Here is an 18,164-nt window from a genome sequence, read left to right on the forward strand (position 1 = left end):
TCTTCCACCTCTATTAGCTACCAAATACATTTTACCTTTTCCTTTCAGCATTCCACCTGCAAAATTTTAGTCTAGCAGCAACGGCCAGGCCATTAGCACTGAGGCTCAGCAGGGAAGGGTAAAGGGTAGCAGCAGAGAAGGATAATGATAGGAGACTCGATAGTTATAGGGACAGACAGGAGGCTCTGTGGTCACAAACCAGACACAAGGACGGACTGTTGCCTCCCAGCTGTTAGGGTCGAGTATGTCTCAGAGCAAGGTGGAATATTATCAATGGGGTGGGATGGTGAGCAGCCAAAGATTTTGGTGCACATTAGCACTAATTACATAGCCAGCAAGAGGGAAGAGGTCCTATGCAGTGGGTATAGGTAGTTAAGAAAGCACAAAGAGCAGGACCCTCAAGGTAGTAATCTCTAGATTACTACTGGCGCCACACGCAGTCAGGGTAGGAATGGTAGTACAGATGAGTGAGTGGTTGAAGAACACAACGGACAATGTTTCAGGTTACTGGATCATTGAATCTTCTTCTGAGGTAGGGAGAACCTGTTCAAGAGGGATGGATTGCACCTAAACTAGAGGGGAAACCAATATCCTGGCCAAGAGGTTCACTGGTGCCTCTCGGAGGGTTTACACTTGTTTGGTGGAGGGTAGGGTTGGCAAACAGTGTACCAAGTCAGAAAGTTGAGGAGAAGAAGATAGATGTCAGCGCCAACAATAAAAGGCAGGAGCAAGGTAATAGATATGATAGAATGGACAGTTTTAAGTTTGTGTATTTTAATGCTCAGAATATTATGGTAAAAGGCATGAATTTAGAGCATCGATCAGTGCATAAAATTATGATGTTGTGGTTACTATAGAGACTTGGTTGAGAGAGGGACAGGAATGGGCAGGACATACAGCAAGCGCAAGTGGATAACTAGGGAGAGGGTAACACCAATCAAGGGTAAAGGAAGAACATTTGCTTGGATGTGGAGGATATGGGTGAGGTCCGTAATGAGTACCTTACATCAGTACTTACCCAGGAGAAGGATGTAGAGGTGAGGGAGATCAGTGCCAAATATATTAATATGCTAGGACATTTTATGGCAAAGGAGAGGGTAGTGGTAGGTCTCTTAAAGAGAATTAAGGTGGTTAAGTCCCCAGGGCTTGATGGGATATACCCCAGGATATTGAGAGAAGCAAGAGAAGAGTTGCTGGACCCTAGGCCAATGTCTTCATGTCCTTTCTAGCCTGAAAGACAAGAGTGTGGTGAACTACATATACCTGTCTGGACACGCCCCCTGCTGATTTCTCCTGTGGCTCCTCCCACAGACCCCGGTATAAAGGCGATTGAGGCCTGAGCCCGGCCCTCACTCTCCAGGATGTAGTATGGTGGTCAACTACTGCTTGTTCTTTCTTCCAGTCAATAAAAGCCAATATCTCGACTTCACGTCTCAGAGAGAGTTATTGATGGTGCATCAGAGAGTAACTAATATTGTTCCATTATTCACGAAGGGAACCAGGGATAATCCTGTAATCTACTGTGAGTCTCACGTCAGTAGTAGAGAAGTTACTGGAAAGAACTTTTAAGGATAGGATTTGTGAACATCTGGAAAACTGTAGCCTAGCTAGGGAGATCCAGCATGGCTTTGTATGGAGCAAATCGTGTCTTACTGACTTGATTGAATTTTTTGACTAGGTGACAAGGATGATTGATGAAGGTAGAGCTACAAATATTGTCTACATTTTATTTTAGTAAGATGTTTGACAAGGTCTCTCATGGGAGGCTCATCCAGAAGATTAAGATGCATAGTGAATTGGCCATTTGGATTCAGAACTGGTTTGCCCATAGAAGAGTGTGGTGGTCGAAGGGACTTATTCTAGCTGGAGGTCTGTGATCAGTGGTGTTCCTCCAGGATCTGTACTGTGCCCTCTGCTGTTCATTATGTATATAAATGACCTGGATGAAAATGTAGATGGGTGGGTTAGTAAATTTGCAGATGATGAAAAGATCGGTTCTGTTGCACCTAGGTGGGTCAAATGTAAAGAGACATTACATAGTTAAGGGGAAGACACTTAACAGTTTTGAAGAGAGGGGTCATGAGGCCCAAGTCCATAGCTCCCTGAAAGTGCTGCACAGAATGACAGGATAGTTAAGATTCAAGATTGTTTAGTGTTACTACCAATTCAATAATGTAAAGGAAAACAAAATTACTGTGGATCTGATACAGAGTATATAAAAAAATAAGATAATGAACGCAATATAAAATCAATAATTCTAAACACGCACATTAACATACACTGACTATATGTATGTAAGTGATGCTAGGTAAAGGAGTATAAGGTGACTCTGACAGGAAATGATAAAGTAGTGGTGGTGGGGTAGGTTAGTGGGTGGAGGTGTTGATCAGCTTTACTACTTGAAGAAAGTCACTTTCTTTGACCCTGGTGGTCCTGGTGTGGATGTTATGTAGCTTCCTCTGTGATGAGAGTGAGACAAACAGTCCTTGAGCAGGGTGGGTAGAATCCTTCATGATTTTGCTGACTTTTTTCCAGCACCCATCTGCAGTTAAGTCCTTGATGGCAGGTATACTTGTGCCAGTGATGTGTTGGGCAGTTCTGACCACCCGTTGCAGAGCCTTTCTGTCCGGTGCAGTGCAGTTTCTGTGCCGTGCAGTGATACAGCATGTTAGGATGCTCTCTACTGCACATCTGGGGAAGGTTGTGAGTATTGATGTACATAGTCCAGCTCTTTTCAGCCTCTTCAGAAAACAGAGACACGGGTGAACATTGTTGATAGTGTAGGATGTGTTCTGCAATCATGAGATAAGCATTCTCAGGAGTCTGAAACTGCTTACAGTTTTCATTGCTTTGCCACAGATGAAAAGAGTGGGTGAGTGGTTCAAGTTTTCCTGAAGTCAGTAACCATCTCCTTTGCGTTGTTGACATTGAGGAAAAGATTATTTGCCAGGCACCAGGCCTCGAGCTCTTCTAACTCCCCTCTGTAGGCTGTCCAATCATTGTCGGTGATGACCCCCACCACTGTCATGTCATCGGTGAACTTGACAGAGTGATTACTGGGGTGTTTGGCCATGCAGTCATGTGTGAGCAGAGTGTACAGCAGTGGGCTCAGCACACAGCCCTGTGTAGCACCCCTGTTATGGATGACGAGGAGGAAGGAGCTGTTGTGCATCCTGACTCGCGCAGGTCTGTTGATTAGGAAGCTCAGCACAATGGCGAATTTAGACTGAGGAGTAGGAATTCGTTCACCAATGCCAAACTGAAATTAAGAAAGTGCATGGCATGCTTACCAACTATGATCACCCTAACTTAGAAGGATGTTGAGGCTTTGGAGAGAATGTTGCCTGGATTAGTGGGCATGTGCTATAATGAGAGGTTGAACAAACTTGGGTTGCTTGCTCTGGAGTGGCAGAGGCTGAGGGAAAACCTGATAGAGGTTTATATGATCATGCGAGGCGTAGACAGAGTAAGCAGACAGTATCTTTTTCTCAGGGTTGAGTTAACTGATATCAGAGGACACGTATTTAAGTGAGAAGGGCTCGTTTCAAAGGAGATGTGAGGGGCACGTTTTTTACACAGACTGGTGACTGCGTGCAATGTGCTGCCTGGGGAGGTGGGAGAGGCAACTGCACTAGGGTCTTCTAAGAGATGTTCAGATAGGCACATGAATGTGAGGAGAATGGAAGGATGTGGACGTTCTGTGGGTAGAAGAGAGTAGTTTAATTAGCCATTTAATTACTAATTTAATTGGTTTGTCACAACATTGTAGGCCAATGAGCCTGTTCCTGTGGTGTACTGTTCTATGTTCTCTGCAAAGCTTCTAATACCCTATGCTACTATTCTGGAATTTCCTATGTGAGGAAAAAGAATGACTGTTGGCCTTAGGGCATATCATTGCCTGGGGCTCCCTGATTTAAGAGACAATTATTTTCTTGCATATTCTCTGATCTAATACAGTGACTTCATTGTTCATCCAGTGGAGTAAACAAACGTAAATCCAGAGAACCAATCGGCCCATAATGTTGTGCCGACCAAGTAACCTACTCTAGAAACTGCCTAGAATTACCCTACTGCATAGCCCTCTACTTTTTCTAAACTCCATATACCTATCTAAGAGTCTTTTTAAAAGACTCTGTTGTATCCGTCTCCACTACCATCGCTGGCAGTGCATTCCACGCACTCATCACTCTCTGTGTGTGAATACATTTTTGAATGTGAACGTCAAAGAAATTGTGTTAGAAACAAAGTTAAAATGTTGTGCTGAACAAAATATGGGAATAATATGAGGTATAATGCAGGTGATGCAATGGCAGCAAAGCACTACAGTGAATATTTAATTATGTTATCTAAATAACATTTAAACTACTGAGCCATTCGGTATTTTAAAATAATTTCTCTAAGCACTATCATTTCACTCTCAGCTCTTTCCTTCCCAGTTTTTCTTTCCAAGTTTGTTCTTGCATTAATATTCTGTCTTAAGTTAGAACAGCAGCGTCATAATGCTGCTGTTTTAGTGCCTTGGTTAACTCTCTATTCTTCTTGTGTTCAATAGCTTCTCTCACCTAACTGATGGGGAGACTCCAAATTAATATTCCCAAAACCAAGTCCACTCACTGAAAGTTTCTGACAGATCAGAACCAGCAGCACTACAAACACCATATTTTCTTCTACTACTTAGATGCTTCTCTATGACAATTCCCCAAGAGGTTTGTTTTCTCAGCTTTTCATACGAGAGTAGCTATTCTTTGCGTATGCAATTCAACCATAGGAAGCACCATACCATCACAGACCTTAGACACGCATTATTTAACAGGAGGTACTGGCTAGGAAAGAGGAGCAGGGATTATCAAACTATGAAGCTTCTTTTGTGGACAGGGGTTATCATCCTATTCTCTATGAGATGCCCTGTACTCCAAATGAATGGTCCTATGCCTACAAGTCTACCCTGTCTGCAAGCCAAGTCCAGATACATCTCTTTATTATATTCTTATTCTAAAATTAATCTCTTGATTGGTTTGATTCAAGATTATTTAATGCTATTTCCAGTACACAGTAAAGGAGAATGAAGTAATAATTGCTCTGGATCCAATGCAGCACAAAAAAAAAACAGATGAAGAACACAATGCATACAAATACATAGGATAGATTATATACATAGATTGATTGTACGTTCATAAAGAGATGCTAGGCACAGGAGTGTCTGTACATAAGGTGACTCTGACAGGAAATGATAAAGTAGTGGTTAGTGGGTGGAGGTGTTGATCAGCCTTACTGCTTGGGGGAAGTAATTGCTTTTGAGTTTGCTGGTCTGGCTGGAGATGCTACGTAGCCTCCTCCCTGATGGGAGAGGGAAAAACAGTACGGCCAGTGTGGGAGCAGAACTGTAGCTTGATTAAACAAGTTCAACTCATTTTTAAAATTGCTGATTTCATACCTCAACTATACTGGCTTCAAATCATTACACTGTTTCTGTAGCTAAACCTGAACAAATTAAAAGAGATTCATCTGTTATTTATTTGGCTGGTTAACTGGTGCACTTTCTCTACATAATCAAATCACATCTCAATTTCTATCTTGTGTTTCTTATTGCAAGTTGTTTATTTGTAACATCATCTGGGGAAATTGTCACATTCTGAATTATTAAACAAAACAATGAAGAACTCGCCTTTTTTATATCATCCAGGGTGTGTATTTCAGGGGAAAGGCCTCCATGTACACAAAGAAATTGTTGGTTCATCAGAGCCGCGAGGGGTAGGCAGTCGAAGGCTTCCATACATGCATCATATATCTGTTCTGAATACTTGATTTTACCTGAGGAGAAAAGGTCCACTTGATTTTAATATAAAGAAAATCTTATATTTTTGAAATATGATAATAAGCCATCTTGACAAACTATAATGTTTTATAGGATGTTGCATCTGTCACTTTGAGGACAATTTTTAACTTCAGCACCAAATCCAAAGAAGTGAATTGCCCATCTCATGGATCAAAAAGACCTTTTAAGGAGGGAAAACAGATGCTATTAATGAAGATAGGCAGCAAAACTAGTAAATCTGTTGCCTCAAAGCTCCACTGAGCATCCTGACCTCCAATGAGGCATGTGCTGAGTTTGCACTTTCTTCCAATCACTGTGTCAGTTGCCTGAAAGTTCCCTGGAGTCACATCTTGAAGACATGTAGGTTGGGAGGTTAATTCCCCACTGTAAATGGCCACCCATCATTTACCTCAGCACCACACCATTCTTTAATGATATGAGAGAGAAAGCATGCAATACCTCTCATCAACCCCTGATGCAAGTGCCCTTGTGAGCACATTGAATGAGGTCTAACTTGAACCAGGCCAAATTCAAACAGTCTGCCAACATACATTTTCTGGATGGGTTTATAGATAATGGCCTGCAATATACAGGCAGTTATTAGAACCATACTTCAACAAGACATCACTATATTCAGGAAAACTGAGGAACTGACATAAAATTTAAAAAAACATTTTGTACCTTTGAATTATTCTGTCAGAACTATTAGTTCTAAATATTTAGTTTTCTCAAGCTTATGTATTTATTCAGTCTTCTTTTATTCCAAAAACAATTCTACCATGCCACACTTCACCTTCATAGCAACAGGTACCATCACTGTCAAAACCCAAACTAATTACTTCTAATTTAATCATAATTTTTCTGATATCTGCATATCAAATATGATTTATAAAATTGTGATCTTTGGAAAGGATTATAGTATCATCTATATAAAGTACAGATGTATTCTCCATAACAATTTTAGCAAAACACACAAACTGCTGGAGGAACTTAGCCGGCCAGGCAGCATCTATGGGAAAGAGTAAACAATCAATGTTTCGGGCCAAGACCCTTTTCAGGATTGGAGTAATAAAGATGAGGAGTCAGAGTAAGAAGATGGGGGAGGGGAGGAAGAAATACAAGGTGATAGGTTAAACTGGGAGGGGAATGGGTGAAGTAAAGAGCTGGGAAGTTGATTGGTGAAAGAGTTACAGAGCTGGAGAAGGGGGAATCTGATAGGAGAGGATAGAAGGCCATGGAAGAAAGAAAAGCAGGAGGAGCACCAGGGAGAGGGGATGGGCAGGTAAGCAGATAAAGTGAGAGAGGGATCTGGGAATGGGAATGGTGAAGAGGTGGGAGGCATTACTGGAGTGTTGCCTCATCTGGAAGGACTGCTTAAGGCCCTGAATGATAATGAGGATGGAGGTGTAGGGTCAGGTGTAGCACTTGTTTCGATTGCAAGCTTAAGTGCCAGGAGGGAGATAAGTGAAGAGGGACAAATGGACAAGGTAGTCACATAGGAAGCAAACCCTGAGTGAAGCAGAAGGTGGGTGGGGGGGGAGGGATCCTGTTGGAGATGGTGGAAATTATGGAGAATTATGTGCTGGATGCGGAGGCTGGTGAGAACAAGAGGAGCCCTATCCCTAGTGGCGTGGCAGGAGGATGGGGTAAAGGCAGATGTGCGTGAAATGGAAGGAATGCGGTTGAGGGCAGCATTGATGTTGGAGGAAGGGTGACCGCTTTCTTTGAAGAAGGACATCTCCTGCGTTCTGGAATGAAAAACCTCATCCTGAGAGCAGATACGGTGGAGACAGAGGAATTAAGAGAAGGGGATGGCATTCCTCTCCACACTTCACCATTCCCCATTCCCATTTCCCTTTCTCATCTTACCTATTGTTAATGAGAAACACTAAAATATTTTTCCAACATAAAATATCATAATAACTTAACATATGTTACTTCAGCTAATCTTTATACTCACAATAATTTTCAATTCAAAAACTATCCTTAAAGTTTAAAGATTAAAAACATTTTCCAATTCAGAAAATGCTAATTTCGTAATAGAAATAATGCATTCACAAATGACAATAATTGGAACAAATTTAGTTAGAAAATCAAAATTACACTTTCAATACAATTTATTTAAGTACAGAAAAAGTCTCACGAATTGATAATCTATAATTAATATGCACATATTTTATAATGCTTTCAATCATGCTCCCATATATGATTGTTTTGGACCATAAATTAATGTGATTTCCACTACCAATACATTTACTTCATTGTTATTCATTCCATGATTTATAAGCTTTAATGAATTGAAATTGATTTTTAATGTAACAGATTTTGCAATGAGATGCAAAAAGATCTTTTAACACATTATCATAACACTGACAAATCAAATTGGTTAAAATTAGAAAAATTTTGAGCAATAGGAAAGAAAGTTGCTGTGAATCAGACAATATAAAAGGTTAACAAAGGCTCACTAAATGAACTGAAGAAAGCAAAATTTTTATTTTGAATAGAAAATTGAAATGTTAATATTATAAAATGAAGAAAATAGTTGTGTTATAAGGACGAAAGCAAATAATTTTAAATAATAAAAATACTTTTTAGTTTCGTTCTTTGATCAACGAACTGGCACAGTGGTAGTATAGTGGTTAGCTCAAAGCTTTGCCATACCAGCAACCAAAGTTTAATCCCTGCCGCTGTCTGTAAGGAGTTTGTACGTTCTCCCTGTGACCACGTGAGCTTCTTCTAGTTGCTCTTGTTGCCTCCATTAGTCCAAAGACGTACTAGTTAGTAAGTTAATTGGTCATTATAAATTGTCCTATTAATCAAGCTAGGTTAAATCTGGGTGGTGCCGCTCAAAGGGCTAGAAGGGTATCTTCCTCACTCTATCTCAGCCAACTGATAGAGATATAGATAGATAGATTAATAAATCAGTGGATTTACTTCACCCATTAATCTTTTGTCATATTGCTATTTTTTACTTAAGTGTGTAGTTTTGTAATAATTGGCCTCACATCATCAAAAACAAAAATATAACGTCAAAAATTTTGACAAGAACTCTCCATTCATTACCAAGATACACTCTAATAGTCACACAAATCACATTGGCTGCAAAGTAAATAACATGCAAGTAAGAAGATTGAATTCTCACACTGAATTATTTCCATAAAATATTACCTTGAAGTATGTATGTTTGTTTTAGATTCCCGATTTATGTTATGTGCAATATGAACATTTCAAAGTCTGAAATTATGATTTTAACAGCACAGCAGATGGATTTGTAAGACTAAAAGAATAGCCAGTCACCTTAGCACTTACTGTGAAAGAGATCTATGGGCCAGAGTTAGAAATTCTGCAAACATCAAATGTAAAGAAATGATAAAAAACAGATGTTAATCTCTGAAAATATATCACAGTATAAAGATACTTACATTCTTGTTTGAAAGTGAAATATTCTGTCAAATGTCTACATTCGTGGTTTCCACGGAGTAAAAACAGTGTCTTTGGATACAGAATTTTCAACGACCACAGATACAAAACACACTGCATAGAAATAAATAACATACAAAATCATTTTAAAATGTGATATGCAAGGTAGTATTTTTAATTGTCCAAATATAATGACAAGAAGCAACACGTAGTGAATGGCACTGTCACATCAACCTTGATCACTGCATGTTCTCAACATTTCCAATAATGTTCTTATCCTATTGATGGAGGGCTGAAGGGCCTGTACTGTGCTGTGGAGTTCTATTACATAACATTTGCATATGTAATTTTGCTACCAAAAATATTAAAATTATTTATTTAGTGATAAAGATTTAACTGGTTAAATTGTTCTAGCACATTTTTAGAATGTGTTGCAATAAGATAGGATTCAATGTAACCAATGTTCAATGTAACACAGTAATAATATATTACTGCTCATTAATGTCTGTCCTTCCCTATTCTCTCAAGCCACTACTCTGAACTCATAAATATTAATCCTCTGCATTGTCTTTCCATGTTAGCCACTGTCACAAAAAAACATCTTGTTTGCATTCTGTTCTTTGATTGCTAGTGCATGACATAATTTATCTCACATGACATATTATGTAAATATGAGACATTTTAAATATCTTGTCAGAGCAGAATATACACCTAAAAAGGTGTTGCTAAATTATTAACAGATAATTTCAAAAAATTGCTTCAACTTGTCTTAAAATATTAATAATATACAAACTGTTATGATGTAGACTAAACAAAAAGATTCAGGCTTTAAAAATAATTAATGGGGTGCCATGTTGCTGATTAGGTCCAATGTACTGTCCATTCCCGATTGCCTGAAGGCCACTGTGTTCAGCCTTCCTCCTGAATAACTGTAGCCCTGTAATATTAGATTGGGAAATCAATCCAGTGACTAATATTGTTTGGAGGAAATTTTGGAGGTGACAGGTGTCCAAAATTAACTGTTTATTGCTTTTGTTCACCTTGTTTTTATAGTCTGTAGCTAACAACATAATAATATGATTTAGCTGCTTCAGAGAGAAAGTCTGTGTACTTCAGCTATAGACTATTGGTGTGAAGGGTATTATGTCTAGTGCTATGGTCTCTGAACAAGCTGACTGCCTTCCCCCGGATTAATTTATACTTTTTGCAATCATAATCATCCAGGTCCATCATAGATTTTCCCTAAAATTTCTAATACAATGTTTAGATAGAGGATGGATTCTATGGGATCACTCATTAAAAAGAATTCTGCATTTGTCTCAGCCTAGTGTCTATAATATTGATAAATCCAATTAAGATTGAAGTCCTTGGAAATGCTGTAAGATATACAGGTATATTTGGACGCATGCAGGAACCTATTATGATTTAGAAAGGAAATGTTCATCAAGACTCTGCTTTCCTTTTGAGATATAGCTATTTACTTATGGTCTGTGTGGGATAAACCATCTCTGTAAATTGTTGTTCTGCTATTTGTTCAGTTGGTACTTCAACCTGATGAATATTGCTCCTGGCAAACACCTTAGTTTTCTGCAATTGGTCTTCTAGTTTCAAGAAACAGCAATATTAAATTGCAGATTTTGTTAATGCCGAGCTCTAATAATGCTGACAGAGTTGTCAACAGTCTCATATTAAACAGGGTGTCTCATAATCAAATGTGAAGCAAGCATTGTGTATGACACCCTATTCCCATGCATTCCCTAATCTAGCTGTGTGTAGCTGAACTACAATGATTAGGTTCAAGGCTGTCCCCAAACTGGAGGTCTCAAGTCACCTATAAAGACAATGGTCAGGATTTGATGAGCAACGCCTGCTTGCTTATTTGCCCAAAGTAAATTTACACAGAAGTGATTCCTCTGCAGGATCTTCTGGGGACTAAAGGAAACCTTCCTAGTGAGTCAGAATAACTCCCATCCATTCTAATCCCCACCCACAATCTGCCCCCAACTCTAATTGCTGATGATCCTGACAGATGGAGTCACTTGCTATATTTCTAAACCGCTGAAGCTACTTTTTAATGCCCCTGTAACTTCAGATCACATGTATACATTGCAGAAACAAGGGTGTTCCTTGCACCCCACCCCACCAGGTCTGTGCAGTTGCACCAAAACCGCTTTGGACAGATGTGTTGGCAAATGTTGTGTTTATCTGAGTGTAAGTAAATGTTTGCACTGGGTCATTTGCCAGCTGACTCAGATTCAGTATGGCAGCTTAGGTTTTGCCTCTGGGTGAAGCTACATGATGGGCAAAAATGTAGGTCACCTCATACCTGTTCCCTGTCCTTGCTTCTCACAGTGCTTCGGAAAAATTGTTTTTATCGTAGAATATTAATTTACCACTGGAAAAGAGGCAGTGAATTATGATCACTATGGTGAATTAATGTTCATTGTTCAGCAGGCTTGAAATAAAACCAAAAATTGCTGTAAATACTCTGCAGATCTGCCAGCATCTGATGAAAGGTCTTTGGTCTGAAACATTAATTATTTCAGATTACCAGCATCTGCAGTTTGATTTGAATTTTTGTTCAGCACATAGGGTCCTTGGCTTTTGTTTGATGTAAAGTCAAGAAATTTGAATCAGGTTTTACAAACCTACTGGATCATGTCCAGAGGTCTGTAGGTTTAGGCAGTTCATGTGACAATCTGACAGTGTCATTTGATGGTGGTAGGGAGACAGTGATAGGTACAATTTTATTAATACAACTGTGCCATTTTGTCAATAGATGAGAGTCAGATTTTTTTTCAAATCTTAGGCTAGTTCTTGAGGTAACCCTCAAATTGTAGACATCATTTGGTAATGAGGAGGTTGTAGGAAATTAATTGAACATGCTTGCATCTTGTCTACCTTTTTTCCTACTTAAGTCTGAGATTATTACCCTCCCTGCTACACCATTCATGGATGGTTTGTTCTGTTTTCTGAAGGATATAACTGAACCATTTTTGTTTTTGTAATAACCTACAGTGTCAAATGTAAATGAAATAGACTTCTTCTTTATCAAGTGTAATTTCAAAAATTTGCCTCGATTGATATCTCATGAACTTTTGGGTTATTTTTCCAGGACTACGCACACCACACCAATGTGGAATTATTTCAGTAGGAATTCCCTATCTAAAGGCGATCTGAAGTATGATTCTGATGCATCCCTTCATGAAACTGAGAAAATAATTCAAAGGCTTACTTTACTTAGTAGTTTCCTGATTCCTATCTGTAACTAAAATGAAGAAATCTTGAAGAAATCAAGCCCAATAACCTCTTTTGCCATGTACTGAATTCAAGTGCAAGGGGGCTATATTTACAGATTAGAATCAGAATCAGGTTTAATATCACCAGCATACTTCGTGAAATTCATTGTTATTATGCAGCAGCAGTACATGCAATACATAATAATAAAACTGTGATATATATATAGTTAAGTAAGTAGTGGCAAAAAAGTAGTGAGCTAGTGTTCATGGTTCCAATGTTCATTCAGAAATCCGATGGTAGAGGGGATCAGACCACAAAAGTAATAAGGAAGTTCAGAAAGAATTTATTTATTTTAAATTGACAAAAGTAGATTTTGATCATAGATGGTTGAACAAGAAATGTAATTCAGAATGAACGAAACAAATTCTGTCAACGCGAGAGTCGGGATTATTCAGTATGCTCAAGGGAGTAATCTGTTAAACCTTCACTGGCCGAAACATACAACTATTAATTTGATGAGAAAAAAAGCATGAGTACGTCCTTGTGACAAAACAATTATTAGAGAAAAAGGGCAGAATTGCAAAGCTTTATCAAAATACATAGCTCATAATAAGATTAATGAACTGGAGCAAATTTAATGATACTTGATAAAAATGACTGTCCAATATTTTTAACACAATATATTTTATTTGTTTTTGAAGGAGGTGCAAGTTTGTGTACATGTAAATACATAACATTAATTTCATGCTATCCATTGTTTTCCTGGCACAGAGTACTTGCCTCAATACTGAAGTAGCCCCGGTCCACATAGTCTCCCAGAAAGAGGTAGCGAGTAGTGGCTGGTGACCCACCCACTTCAAAGAGCTTCATTAAGTCAAAGAATTGACCATGAATGTCTCCACAAACTAGGAAACAAAACACAGGATTTTGCTTAACTAGGTGAATCTATATCACTTTTCAATTCAGTAATAATTTATAAATTCAATAAAATGAGTTAAAACTAGACAGCCGATCCTTTTAATTGTTCAATTTTTAACTTCAAGACTTATTCTTTGTATTCCATCATGAAAAGATGAAAGCAACACACACCAAATCCTGGAGGAACTCAGAAGGCCAGGCAGCATCTATGGAAAAGAGTACAGTTGATGTTTCAGGCCGAAACCCTTCATCAGGACTGCAGCATTTTGCATGTGTGGCTTGGATTTCCAGCATCTGCAGATATTCTCGTTTATGAAATGTTTACTTATCCGTATATCTAACTGTGTGATATAAATTGATGTTCCGTAGCTTAATAAAAAACTAATGAAACAGTCTTACATTTTAAAAAATAACTTGACAATTTTGGGCTGAGTCACCAAACTCGACCTAAATTGGTAAGGAGGCCAGCTAACATTTTTGGGAAAATTTGGCATTTTGACAAAAAACTCACAAAGCCAATCCGATTTTTAAAAAAATCAAAAATAATTTTCTCACATCATATTAAACAACAGCAAAGGGTGAGAATGTGTAGAGCAAATGCTACATCAGCCTTCATTACAAAGCACTTGGGGTATAAGGACATTTTGCTATACACTGCTTTAATGATTTCACATCTGGAGTACTGTGAACAATTTTCCTCTCCTTATTTAATAAAGGGCATTCTTGCCCTACAGGCTTTGTGACAAAGATTCATTAATTCAATCCTGGGATGCGAAAACTGTCCATAAGGAGAAAGTGCAGAAAGGTGGACTTCATTTTACCTTAAGGATAAATTCTTAAGTAGTTTCGCAATGTCTGATTTCTTTGATGGGTGTCTTCCAGACTCATAATCTTAGGATAAGGAGTTGGATGCCGAGTCAGTGAGTATAAGCAGGACTGAGATCTGGTGATTCTTGGACAGTCAAAATAAATAACGATAAATTGATGTCAAAGTACAAGATCAATAATTATCTTAATCAGGGGTAGAATTGGCTTAAAGAGTTGAACAGCCGAAATCTGGTTCGATTTGTTGTGTTAACTCATCTGCATAATAATTCTAATCAACCATTGATAAATAACCAATCTGGGACTGTAACAAAGGGATTAAAGCATAAAATGTCAAATTTATAAGAAGATCTGAAAACAAAATCTTAAGTTTCAAGACAGTCTAAAATATAGATGTTAGTTCAATTAGTAGTTTCAATGCATAGTTTAATATATAGAGCAAACTCATTTGGTGTGAAAATAGAAGTTTAACAACCTGTGAAAATAGATCATAAAATATCAGAAGTGATTCCTTATAAACTGTGTTTAAGACTTGATATTTCAGTGTACAATTCATAATACCATCACCCAAAAATCGTACAGAAAGAAATCAGCATATTGAACTGCATTTGCTAAAATTGCTTTCAGCTATGCTAATTTTGTTATTGATGACATAAGATTCTGAATACAGTGATTGCTGATGCCATTTTTACCAATTACCTCTCTTCAGTTGCCAGCTGAGTGGGTCCATTTTAGTATGGATGAACTCTTACCTAATCAGTCATAGACAGAAAATCTCCTGCAATGGCTTCTCTTCATGTCCCGCACCATTGCCTCTGGAGTCCTGTAAGGGCAACAGATGACAACTGCAACAGACCCAAAACATGACCGGAGAAAAACCTGGGGGGTGGCTTTGAGAGCCATTGGTTCATCCTCATCTTTCCCTGCCAAGCATGCCACATTTATTACTTGCTGAGTTTCAATTCTGCCCTTGCTTTCTGTAAAAAGAATTCAAACTAATTTGAATGTAATGGTGCTTTCTGCTTCCAATAAGCTTGAAGGGAGCGCATTCCATGACTTGTGGTCACTCACAGAAATACTGGCACTATTTTAATAGGAGGAGCAATGATTCACAAGGAAGACAAAAATCTTGGATTTTGTTCCGATAATAATTATAAAACCATGGACACCTATACTCATTACTCTATTAAATTGATAACAATTTTGGAATATTTCTAATTTCAGGTAGAAATTCAAGAGATAGTGATGCAGTGCCTTCAAAGTATGGATAGTTTTGTAGTCTTCTTCACTGTAATCAAGGGAAATCAAATTAATTGATAAAATAAATAATATATTTCCAAAGTAATCTCATGACTGTTGTAACTTTTGTTGCACAGGCTATGAAGGAACATTTATTGAGTCATAATTAGTGGTCAGCAAACTCAAGAGCCTTATAAAAGCTTTGTGATTGTGTTAGTTCAGATAAATACAGCAATAGATAAGGAATTTGAAAGAGAAGCTTGCATGAAAATTTTGTAGTAAAAATATAATAAAAATAGTAAAATAATTTTATAAAATTTTGGAACATTGCTCTCTCTGTATATGTTGGAAATGGTTAAGGACTCTTGTGAAAGATGATTTACCCTCCACTTTTTATGAGAATTCTATTTCTTTAATTCTTAAAAAGGATAAAGATACTACTGATTGTACCTCATATAGACCTATTTCATTATTGAATGTTGATGCTAAGATCCTGTCAAAGATAATGGCCAATTGGTTGGAAAATATTTTGGGTAAAATTATTTTTAAAGATCAAACAGGCTTTATAAAGGGTCGTTATTCCTTTTCAAATGTTTGGAGATTATTTAACATTATATACTCGTCTTCTTTTAAAACCCCACAATGGTCCGTCACTTTGGATGCTGTGAGAATTCTTCAATGTGAATCACAGCTCAGTCATCTTGAGAAACATCGCATTTTCCAGATGCCAGACAGCAACAGCCATTCCTAAATGGAATATCCACACACAGCAGCTTGCTCTTTGAAGTTAGCACTTGCCGCAGACTACATATTGAGGCTATAATATATGCATTATTTCCTTCAGTATGCAAATATTCAGTATGCGAGTTATACATTGATTGCTTTAGTCTTCAACCACATAGTCTATTCTGTGTCTTTAAGATGATTGAAGAAACGACAAATAATAGAAATTTGATTGCAATTTAAAATGTATTTGGACAGAAAGAAACACAATAATAGTCATTTCCTGGTTGTTTTGTGTAACTCAAGAAATTCAAACAAGCTTTTCCTTGAGCTTTGCTTGCATGTCTGGTGCAATATCACTTGTGAATCATGTAATGTGAAATGCATTCTTAAAGCATTGCAGTGAAAATTAATTCACATTGTCACAAATCTCTCAATGGACACCAAAACCCAGATAGCAACCCTCAACCACCCTCCAAATAAATCTCTGATTGGATTTCCAACTATTAGCCATCAATCTACCATGACCTAACGTCGGTCTCAGATAACTTATTTTTACTTTGTGCGTCTCAGTGCCAACAAAAGGAACAAGACACTTTTGGTTCAGTAGCACACCTGAACTTGAGCCACTGAAGTTGCAGGAACAACTACAATGGTCATTGGCACAATGTGCAACGTGCAATGACCTTGCCACACATTTATATGGGCACTCTGCAGCTTCAAAGTAAACTTTCTTAAAAATAACAATTTTTTTCTGCTTGGATAAATCCAGTGAAGTAATCCAATGTTGTGACAGTTTTTTTTTATTTGTATTGAATAATTTATGGTGATTCCAGTTTAGAAGCTACTTTGCTGAGCGGCACCCAATCATATTTCAAACATTCAGATGAATATTTAATACATGACAAAGATGAACATTATTTTATCCTAACTAATATGGATGCATATTTCCAAAGTTATTTGAGAGAATTACAATTCAAGCCAGCAGAAAATGAAACAAAATAGAAAAGGCACATGACTGTCAAATAATATCTACAGCAGCCCACAGCTGCAATCAAACATTCCACCATATAAGGTGAATTCCTACTGCTGAAGATATTTAGTACGTTATTTTTAGAAAAGATAGTTTCATACTTAGGTGTAGACGCCAATATGCCATCTGTAAACCACAGGTCTAGAGACTTTGTTATTGTTCATGCTGCTTGCACACTTATGCTGCTGTGGAAAATTCAGCCAATCATATGTGTTTAAATTGATCCATCACCAGGAACATATACAAGAATACACCAATCCTGCTGGAAAAATAAACTTAACTTAGATAAAGATTCTATTCTATTAATCATCAAGATTCATTTTTGAAGTTCTACTTGCTTCTATAAAAAACAATGCTTGTAATAATTATGTATATATTGACTGTCAATTTTATCTCTTTTCTAAAAGGTTATTCCTAGCTGCAATAAAGACTATTTGATTTCATTAGCTCATTATACTGCCTCTGAAATTCAGGTCAATTGAAGTCAAAAGCAATCATTTCAGAGGCTGATGGGAATGAACACTTTTAGGCAATAATACCAGCAAATATAGGAAGAAATTTTGCTAGTTCACAATTTAACACAAGGTTTTGTAGTGGTGTGCTACACGCAGCGCTGAAATAACGACACGGAGTCGGTAAACTGCAGTTAAAGAAGATTTTATTCGAACTTCGCGGCTTTGCTTTAAAGCCTCCCTGATCCCACCCTCCCCGGGCATGGATGCTGTAGGAGGCACGTATTCACAATCTTGCACGAGCTTTTCCCTTTGTTAGTGAAGCAGACCTGGCGCCCTTTTGGGACTGGCCTTTATGCTGGCGCGCTGGCTATTTGTGAGCCAGTTTGAGTGCGCTAGGAAGTGGGTCGCCACATAACCCCCCCCCCCCCCCCCAGAACCAGCGATACACCCCATAATGTCCACAGTCTGGGCTGGACCCTGTTTGGGAGGTCGGCCC

At 38.0% G+C, this 18,164-nt stretch overlaps 1 protein-coding gene across 1 annotated transcript in view; it reads right to left on the reverse strand.

Annotated features, from left to right (window-relative positions):
* Positions 1 to 18,164, reverse strand: part of LOC132405152 (protein phosphatase 3 catalytic subunit alpha-like) — a 421,759-nt gene that overhangs the window by 93,539 nt on the left and 310,056 nt on the right. Inside the window, exons 3-5 of the mRNA XM_059989854.1 lie at positions 13,256 to 13,380; positions 9,238 to 9,349; positions 5,666 to 5,811 (exon numbers count right to left, since the gene is read on the reverse strand). Coding sequence (XP_059845837.1) covers positions 5,666 to 5,811; positions 9,238 to 9,349; positions 13,256 to 13,380 — 383 coding nt within the window. The remainder of the gene's footprint in view (positions 1 to 5,665; positions 5,812 to 9,237; positions 9,350 to 13,255; positions 13,381 to 18,164) is intronic.

The sequence above is a fragment of the Hypanus sabinus genome, chromosome 15 (genome assembly GCF_030144855.1).
Source record: "Hypanus sabinus isolate sHypSab1 chromosome 15, sHypSab1.hap1, whole genome shotgun sequence".
In the NCBI taxonomy this organism is placed as follows: Eukaryota; Metazoa; Chordata; class Chondrichthyes; order Myliobatiformes; family Dasyatidae; genus Hypanus; species Hypanus sabinus.